Below are 9188 nucleotides of genomic sequence, written 5' to 3'. Positions count from 1 at the left end.
TAACCGATGTTCTGGGGCTTAAAAGGGAAAGGATTTGCAAGGATCTTGCTTACGAGCGCCCCGGGGCGTTAGATAAGGAGTAATTATATTGGTTGAAATGGTATTAAGTTAGGAATGCATGACAAAATCACGCGTCATTCGGTGTAATTAATGTTAATTTTGCTCTAATATTTGCAATTTAATTCTCTTATTTAACGCGCCGGGGGCGCTCATTAGCTTTTGCCCATTTACAATTAAATCAACAATTCCATCAACATGAGTCGAATTTGGTAGCCGTTATCGCATTACATAAACACAGTCACCTTTCAAAGTTGTTAACCCAACAATGGCGAAAATGGTAAGCACAGCAACATTCTGTGTGTCATCATTCAATTCGAAATCCAGAGAAAGCATTCTGACATCCTCAAAGGGAAAGGGCGCTGCTCCTCTCCTCTTTTCCGCATCCTTTCTCTCTCCTCACAAATCCCAGATTTCGTTACAATCCAAAGCATTCGGCAAATCAACCTCCACACCAAAAACAGACAATGACAAAACCCAGAAACAACAAGATGAAGAAGAAATTGAAGTCGAGGAAGATCTTCCGTGGATACAAGAAAAAGCTTTGGATTTGGTGGAATTTACTGGTTCTGTTTCTCAAGCTATCCCTGGTCCACGAGTGGGCCAGACCTCTTTCCCTTGGTTTCTTGCGCTTCCTTTAGCTGTTTTGGGGATTACTTTTGTTACTGGCTTTCTTAAGGCGCTTAACAAATTCACTTCCCCGAGAGAAAAACGCCGTAAATTGGTACCCTTTTTTTTCGTTTGTTTTAATCATACTTTTATTTAGGTTTTAGTTTCAATTTTTATCTGCGTTTCGATTCATTAGTTACTTTCCTTTGTTTTCAATGTTTTGTGTTTTGAATTTTTGAGAGGACCCTTGTGATTATGTATGTTAATTTTTACTAGTTTAGCTTTAATGGAGTGATATGGGGTTGAACAAGCCCTAATTTTTGCTGGCTTTTAGCTTATTTGGACATTTTACAAAGAGTGATTGTTGGATTTAAACTGCAGGTAAGGAAAAATGCCACACTGAATAAGTCAATTGATCAACTCTTTGAGAAAGGCAGAGATGCAGTTCAGTATTCTGCTTTGGAGGATATCGTGAAAAAGGTGAGATGCATGCTTCTAAGTAATGTCCAGCAGGGAAAAGAGAAAGAAACAGACACTTGCCTTGTTCAAATTTTTTTAGATGTTACACATTATAATCTGTATTGAAGCTAACTACAAATTATGCATTACAACATTTTGCTTAAAATGATTACTGCTTACAATGGCAATGACATATGTGCCCAAAAGATTAACCAATTTACAAGCTTCTAAGTGTTAAATTTAACCGTCGGAGATTTTCCTTCTTCTTTTATTCAATGTAATTTCATATGCTTATATTATTAGCTCTTCAATTAGAGGCTTATCATCTAAGATAGTCTTGTAATACTATTCACAGTATTATCTTTTATTATAATCCTGTTATTGTTATGAAATAATTTTTTCAAAGCTATGCTTTTGAGAAGCTTTGGTTGCAAGTTATGCCCTAAACACACAAATAAGTGTCCTTTGGAAACTGAAATCCCGTAGAAGTGGTCTGTGATTTTACTGGTGCTATCCATCGACAGGTTGTTAAAGGAAATACATTAGTATCCACTTAAAAGGGGGTGGATTTTAGATGCTTGAACATATCTACTCCCATTCTTTGTAATGCTAAACCACCATTAAAAAAATTATTAATTCCTGCTTTAGGGGAAGGTTACACCATGCAATTATAGTCACACGTGTCACTAGTGTTGTTTAATTCTGTCTCTTTGGAGCTTGCCTCTCCAACAACTAGTCTTCTACTTTATTTGTGGTACCTTATTTTGTCTGGGATATTCTTTCCTTGTGGATGCATTGAGAGGGATCTATTACTTGCAAATAATGTCAACGTTGAAGGCAAGGTGGAAAGAAAAAATTATTGTGGATGAAGGATATTTTATATATGTATAATAGTTTAAGTTACATATGTTGCTGTCAACCTCTCAAACATGATTTTCAGAAACTCTAATGTGCTTTTGCTGTTTTGCATGCTCAAGTTTTTCATGCTATGTGCTAAAAGATATAAAATTTGATATATTCAGACAGGTTTTAGCATGGAGGATGTTCTGCGGAAGTACCTTCGTTATGCATTCAATGATAAACCATTCAATGGAGACACGGTTGCAGACCTGATTCAACTAAGGAAAGCCTCAATGTTGAGTGACTCCCAAGTTGCTGAAATTTTAAATGATGTATCAAGACGTATTGTGAAGGACAAAGGTATTTCCTGTTTTAAAAAGTAAATACCTGGTTTTTATTTATGTTTCCCTCATCTCCTTGTAATCTTAAATTGTTGTCAGATGACTTGATTTGTGCGGATTACAATTTCTAATTTTATGTTTTATATTCATAAATTGGTCTCCTACTTAAATCATTAACTTTCAAGCTGCCAATTGCTCTATATTGTTGTGGATGTAAGTCTTGGCTTCTTCTTGGTTACTTGGTATACTTTTATGGAATTTCTGAGTACATGATGCTGTCCATTTTTGTCTTGTCTTAAGAGTATAAACACAACAACATATGTATCATGATGGTTGATGGCATTTTTTTTATTATCAGGCAAATTGTGGAGGGATTCAATGGTAGAGGAATGGATGTCATACGTATCTCTTGGTTGTGCTATGTATATGTGTGTCAGTGTGTGTGATACTTGCCACGGTTTGTGGGTTGTGAGTTGTGACCCTCATAAAAGGTAGAGTCGCTACCAATGAATATGAGAGATGTAAAACCATTCAAGTGTATGCGACCACTGACTCCTTACGTATGTGGAAATTTGATTAGGTATATTATTAACATCTCATGGTGTGAGAATGCAATTCCATCTTGATTTTAGAGGGGTTGAGGACAATGAGCATGAATAAACATATTGATTAACTGAGATACTTTAGTTGGGGTTTTTAGGAGGGCATTGTAAGTTATATGTGAGTCGTGAGAGAGCATATTAAACTACTCAGTCCAAAAGTTGTACTTGTTTGGACACATATATGGAATTAGTGTGGTTAACTGGTAATCGGATAGGAGCTAAATGGCGTAAAACATGGGCATAGAGTTGTATTTAATCTACCTTTGCATCTTGTTATATAGTGGTTAGATATTTGAGTGTTATTCTATGATTTTTCCACTAATTGTGAGAAGGGGTTGTCCATGTGAAATTGTGGTGCCTTTTTTGTTGCAAAAAATTACCCTGTATGTGTATTTCTGTCTTAAATGAAACTTCCATTCCCCAACATACAATTAGATGTAAAGCAATTAAAGCATTATGCATGTATGTTGTCCCTTTTGTGTCACTTGGAAGTTGGAACATTGGTCCTTTATGGTCAATGCATCCAAAAAACTGCCTCTCTATGCATCTTTCAAACTGATTATCCATATATCTCTGACATTATTTCCATTTCTTTAGGTCCTGTTGTCATGGATGCTTCAGGTTATACTGAAAGGGGTTTCAAGAGAAAGCTTGCTGTGCAGGCTCTTTTCGGAAAGGTTTTCTATTTATCTGAGGTAAGCTTTCTTTGCGTTGAATCTATAAGCTTATTTGTTCCATCAATTTTCAGATTTTATGTTCTGGTTCAGCTTGTGTGGATGTTTGCGAAATCCCCCATCCGCCCCCAAGAAAAGAAAAAGGTCATTAGAAAAATCTGTTATCAAGGACACATTTTCAATTATATAGATTGGTTGCTCTATCCCGCCAGTGGGTTTCCCACTGCCAGTCCCAAGCCTGGATAAAGGAGGGTTACGGTAGGCCAGTGTAAAATTTTGTCACATCACTTGACATGAGGCACAATGATTGAGAGTAGTACAAGGATGGGTGACCTCTTGGGAAGTCCTCATGTTGGTTCATGTAGCCGATCCCACTTATGAGATTAAGGCGTTCAAGCAGAAGAAGAAGAAGAATAAGAAGAGGTTGCTCTATCCCCTGTAACTATTTTGATTCTGAAGATATTTTCTGAGTGCTTTAGATACTGTAGCTATGAAGACAATGGCTGAAATTGCAGGTCATTGAATCTCTGGAACTGTTATAGATTCAAACCAGCCAGAATACCAGATACTTGGAAAATGCCCAATGGTAATGGGGAAGGATTAAGCTTTCTATATGATGAGTGTTCAGAGGACAGTTTGATTTAGAACTTCACTCATTCTTGTAAACAGTGATACCTTGTATGATTTGTAGGATTCAGCCAAAAAATCCATTTCTTCTCAAATCAGATTTCTGAAGCACTTGGTTTAAAAGAATGGAAAAGAAGAATAAGCCTTGAATCCAATGCCTATAAATCTAGGGTACATAATTTTGTCAAAATGGTTTCCAAGGTTTTGTTCTTCTCAACTTATTTAAATAAGCTATAAATAAGTTCTAGGTGTTCAACATATAAAGTTAATAATAAAAATAAAAATAAAAGTTAAGCAAAATTAAGCTGAGGCAAATAGAGCCTAAGAAACAATCCCAATCTAATTACCCTTTTATTTTGTTAAAAGATTATTATGTAATTGTCATATTGTCTTTGAATAACTTGCGCTTGATGCTCCACTTTATTCTTAGCAGTTTCCATAGACACAAACCCCCCTCTCTTTGAAGTATATCCGATGTTAATTTATTTGCTTCTTCAAATATGTTTCATTAATCCCTCTGTCCTTAGTTTGGATCTTCATGTTTTCAATTGTTTGTCAACTTGATTTTTTTTTTTTTTTTTTAATTTTTTTCTATTGATACCCATATAGGGGGTAACAACAAGGCTGAAGATATACAATTGTTCAGAAGGTACAATGTAGTATATGCTTGTTGGTCCCAATCATTGTGGTAATTACTATTTAGAATCAGGATTATAGGTGTTGCAAATGGTTTACTTGGGGTTTCACCGCCTAATTCACATGTTCTGCTTACGCCTGAGGAGATTTCCACATGAACCCCTGTTTATGATCATGCTATTGACTGGATCTTGGAGGTCTTGATGTAACTACCTCACTGCTCGTTAGAGCCCTTGTACCTATAAAGTGAAAGTTTGCTTAAGATCAGACCTGTAAACTGTTAAGTAGCTTCAATTTGCGTAAGAGTTGTAGCTTTGAGAATTTGTAATTACTTGACTGCTTGTTAGATCCCGTATAGCGAATACCATTGAAAGTAACAATGTGGTCAAATGAGAAAACCTACTGGTTTGCTGACCTTTTCAATCTCCTTGATTTTGCCTCAGCAAATCAGTACTATTCTAGTCATGATAGGACTAGCAGGCTATATGGAAGTTGATTTATTCCTGCACAAATGCCCACCCTTGCACTCTCACGTAATTATGCTTTGATTGTGATGCAGCTTTCGGAGTTCTGTGCTAGGGACAACTCTTTAATTGTGAAGGAAATTTTTGGAGTTACAGAGTAAGTCTTGTGCTCTAATTTTATCATTATTTTTATTTGTTCTTATTTATTCCATTTTCTTATTTTTTTTTGGCTGCTGAATTTTGCAGTGAAGATGCAGACAAGCTACGGATAGACACCCTCTCACACTCTGGAGACATAGAAGCCCTTGAAAAGATGATTGAAGATGGATCTGATTCAGAAGATAATGATGAAAGCTCAGAATAAGCTGATATGTTCGAGGTGCATATTCCTATGTTATAAGAGCTTTTGTGTTCCTTAATTTGATGGTCCTTTTACCGATTATCAAACTCCTTGAGATCAGCTTTCTGTATAAGCTGAGCAGTTCCTTGAAATTTTTTGTGGGATTTTGAAAGAGCTTTTCTTTGAATAATATTCCCTCCAAGCTAAGGCTCCAATTTATACAGTTTTATTTTTTTATTTTTAGTCAGGGTATCATGAGAAGTCATGGGCTTCTTTTTGCTTTGAATTGCAATACCTTGGAGCTGATATTTTGACGTGCCTGATATGGCTTGATGTTTCAGGGAAAATGTAGCTGGCTTGCAGTCACAGATTTGATGGGATTTTTGTTGCCAAGAGCAGGTAACCTAGAGCATTTGGTGGTTGTCCACTCGTACTCAGATTGCCCTCTTTGGTTATGCATACAGTTTCTGGGAATTATTGATTATAATCATGAAGGGGATGTAATAACTTAGGTCATTTGTTTGAAACAGTCTTGACTTTCTCTGGCAGGGAAATCAGGCAAATTTGGAATACTGACTTAATCCTTCCTTAGAAGGGAGCTGATCAAATTATAAATCAATTGGCAGGCTAGCTGCTTTAGTTCTAGTGATTTTGTTTTTTAATTTTTCTTATAACAAGGTGACTCTGATTTACGATCAATATGTATTTCATCAATTTCTAATGTAAATTCCCCCACACTAACGTGAGCTTGTTATATTAGTTTAGATATTATTACCTCCCCACTGAACTACTGAAGGAGTTGTTTTTATGCCCGGGGAAACCATGTATTGCTCTTTCTAACTTTTACTACTCGTTAGTATATCTTGGAGTCTTCATTCTCTGAACACTTGATAGTCTGATCTATAACGCCAATCCATTTAATTTCCATTCAATTGTCATCTGATTTAATTCTAAAACTATGGAAGCATCCAAATGATTATGAAATTACCTGATATCTTTAGAAAAACACAAACATATAGTGTAATAAAGCACAAGATGGACAACTTATGTAAAAGTAAATTTAAATACAACTAAAAGACCCAAATTTTACTATAAAAGCAGCATAAATGCGCTTATAAATCCTATATACATATGGTTCATCAGACCCCAAAACGCTCAAAATTCTACGACATATTTTCTAAATTCATAGTCTCCATTGTTGATCTTTTAAGCCCTAGTCTTCGTTGTTGAGTTTTGAAGGGGTTCTCATTTGTTTCACTAGTGGGAAGCCCCAATCTTTGTTTTTGGTTTGGCTTTTTTAGGTTTCTAATCACAATTCCTCTTTAGAGAGAAGCTTTTTTTTTTAATCCCCTAGAAAGAAAGAGTTTTCAATCTACTTTGAAAGACAAGGTATGTTTCTTCTTCAATTTTTATTTTTATTTATTTATTTTTTTTGTTTTTTTTTTGAGGCAGACTCTTCTTATTTTAAATTATGGGAAAGTAGATCAAATGGATTATTGTGAAATTGTTTCTTTGGTAAAAAAATAATAAACGATCACATTCAATTTTTCGAATGCAATCAAATGAAATTCATCATAACTACAAAAGAATCATGAGATTGTTTCTCTAACAAGTTTTCCATCGCTATAAATGGGAGGTGTTCCACAAACACCTTAACATAGCAATTTTCACGACATGCAAATAGAGAAGATTTTCGGGCATACAAACTAAGGTTCTTTCTATTATAAAATAAGGGGAAAGGGAGAATATTAGAGAGAGATGTAGATAGGTAATTGTGTTGTCTCAATTCATCCATTTCATGGGCCATCTATATATATACATGATGTGAACAATGTAACCTATATGGACAATGAAGAGTCCATTCATGAAGAGTTACAATGTGAACTAAAGGCATATGGAGGTTACAAAGGAAGTTACAAAGACACTTAAGATAGTCATATTAAAGAGATAGTTACAAGCTATAATGGGCATACATTATTATTTGTAACACTCTCCCTTGGATGCCCATTATCTAAGAGAAATTTAATGCGCTTATATGCTGCCTCATTAAAAACCTTTCCAGGAAAAACCCCATGGGAAAAAACCATGGATAAGGGAAAAAGAGTGCAGCGCGCAATTACTCCCCCTCATTATTATATCACTGAAGATCTTTGAGATGACGCAATCCAATACGATAAACTAACTTTTTAAATGTTGCGGTCGAAAGAGCCTTAGTGAATAAGTCTGCTAAATTCTCACTTGAACGAATCTGCAATACATTTATATCTCCATTCTTCTGAAGATCATGAGTGAAGAAAAATTTGGGTAAGATGTGCTTTGTTCTGTCACCTTTGATGTATCCTTCTTTAAGTTGAGCAATACAAGTTGCATTGTCCTCATATAGAGTTGTCGGTGCCTCTTTCCCAGATGATAACCACAAACTTCTTTTATATGTTGAATTACCGACCTTAACCATACACATTCACGACTAGCCTCGTAAATTGCTAAAATCTCATAATGATTGGAAGAAGTAGCTGCAATGGTTTGTTTCATGGAACGCCAAGAAATGGCAGTACCACCATATGTGAACACATATCCAGTTTGTGACCGACCATTATGAGGATCAGATAAATAACCTGCATCTGCAAAGCCAATCAAATTTTTTTTGGACAACTTGGGAAAAATAAACCCATATCCTTCGTACCTTGAAGATAACGAAGTAAATGTTTAATCCTATTCCAATGCCTTCGGGTTGGACATGAACTAAACCTTGCTAATAAATTAACTGGAAATGATATGTCGGGTCGTGTATGACTTACAAGGTACATTAGTGCTCCAATTGCACTAAGATATGGTACTTCAGGACCAAGAATTTCTTCATCATTTTCCCGAGGTCGGAACAGATCTTTCTCTACATCAAGTGATCTTACAACCATAGAGCTGCTCAATGGATGTGATGTATCCATAGAAAATCTTTTAAGAATTTTTCCTATGTATGTTGATTGATGCACAAGGATTCCATTCTCTAGGTACTCTATTTGTAACCCCAAGCAAAATTTTGTCTTTCCAAGATCTTTCATTTCGAACTCTTTCTTTAAATAATTGACAGTCACCGAAATCCCTTCAGGAGTTCCAATGATATTCAAATCATCAACATACACTGCAATTATAACAAATCCTGATCCAAATTTCTTTATAAAAATACATGGGATAATAGGATCATTCTTATAATCTTCTTTTAACAAATACTCACTTAGTCGGTTATACCACATACGCCCAGATTGTTTTAATCCATAAAGGGATTTGTTCAATTTAATACAGAAAAGTTCTCAAGAATTAGATTTTACTGCTTCTGGCAACTTGAATCCTTCTAGAAGCTTCATGTAAATGTCATTATCCAGTGGGCCATATAAATAAGCTGTGACTACATCCACAAAACGTAAGTCAAGTCCTTCTCTTATTGCAAGACTAATTAAAAATCTAAAAGTAGTTGCATCCACCACAGAAGAGTATGTCTCCTCATAATCAATACCCGGTCTTTGTGAGAATCCTTGTCCAAC

General features: G+C 35.5%; 1 protein-coding gene across 3 annotated transcripts; it reads left to right on the top strand.

Moving 5' to 3' along the window:
- Window positions 1-235: 235 nt before the first annotated feature.
- On the top strand, window positions 236-6533 carry LOC145587274 (uncharacterized). 3 transcript variants are annotated; one of them, XR_014101235.1, is made up of 8 exons: window positions 236-781; window positions 1048-1146; window positions 2148-2325; window positions 3506-3603; window positions 5405-5466; window positions 5556-5688; window positions 5991-6048; window positions 6199-6533. XR_014101235.1 is itself a non-coding variant. In XM_081644008.1 (7 exons), exons 1-6 carry the CDS (start codon window positions 326-328, stop codon window positions 5671-5673), a joined length of 1011 nt encoding a protein of 336 aa, XP_081500134.1. In that variant the 5' UTR covers window positions 236-325; the 3' UTR covers window positions 5674-5688; window positions 5991-6533. The 3 variants fall into 3 exon arrangements, 1 of the variants encoding a protein (XP_081500134.1); XR_014101236.1 differs by having other exon boundaries at window positions 6180-6533; XM_081644008.1 differs by having other exon boundaries at window positions 5991-6533.
- The last annotated feature ends 2655 nt before the right edge of the window (window positions 6534-9188 follow it).

Source organism: Chenopodium album, chromosome 17 (genome assembly GCF_948465745.1).
Source record: "Chenopodium album chromosome 17, dcCheAlbu1.1, whole genome shotgun sequence".
NCBI classification, from domain to species: Eukaryota; Viridiplantae; Streptophyta; class Magnoliopsida; order Caryophyllales; family Amaranthaceae; genus Chenopodium; species Chenopodium album.
Note: the sequence above shows the minus strand (reverse complement) of the source record. Positions and strands in the feature narration are given on the sequence as shown.

Excerpts from the sequence above, each read along its gene's own strand:
- LOC145587274 (XM_081644008.1), top strand. The coding sequence starts at position 326 with ATGGCGAAAATGGTAAGCACAGCAACATTCTGTGTGTCATCATTCAAT. Across the intron at positions 782-1,047 it reads GAGAAAAACGCCGTAAATTG|GTAAGGAAAAATGCCACACT; the intron begins GTACCCTTTTTT and ends TTTAAACTGCAG. Across the intron at positions 2,326-3,505 it reads ACGTATTGTGAAGGACAAAG|GTCCTGTTGTCATGGATGCT; the intron begins GTATTTCCTGTT and ends CCATTTCTTTAG.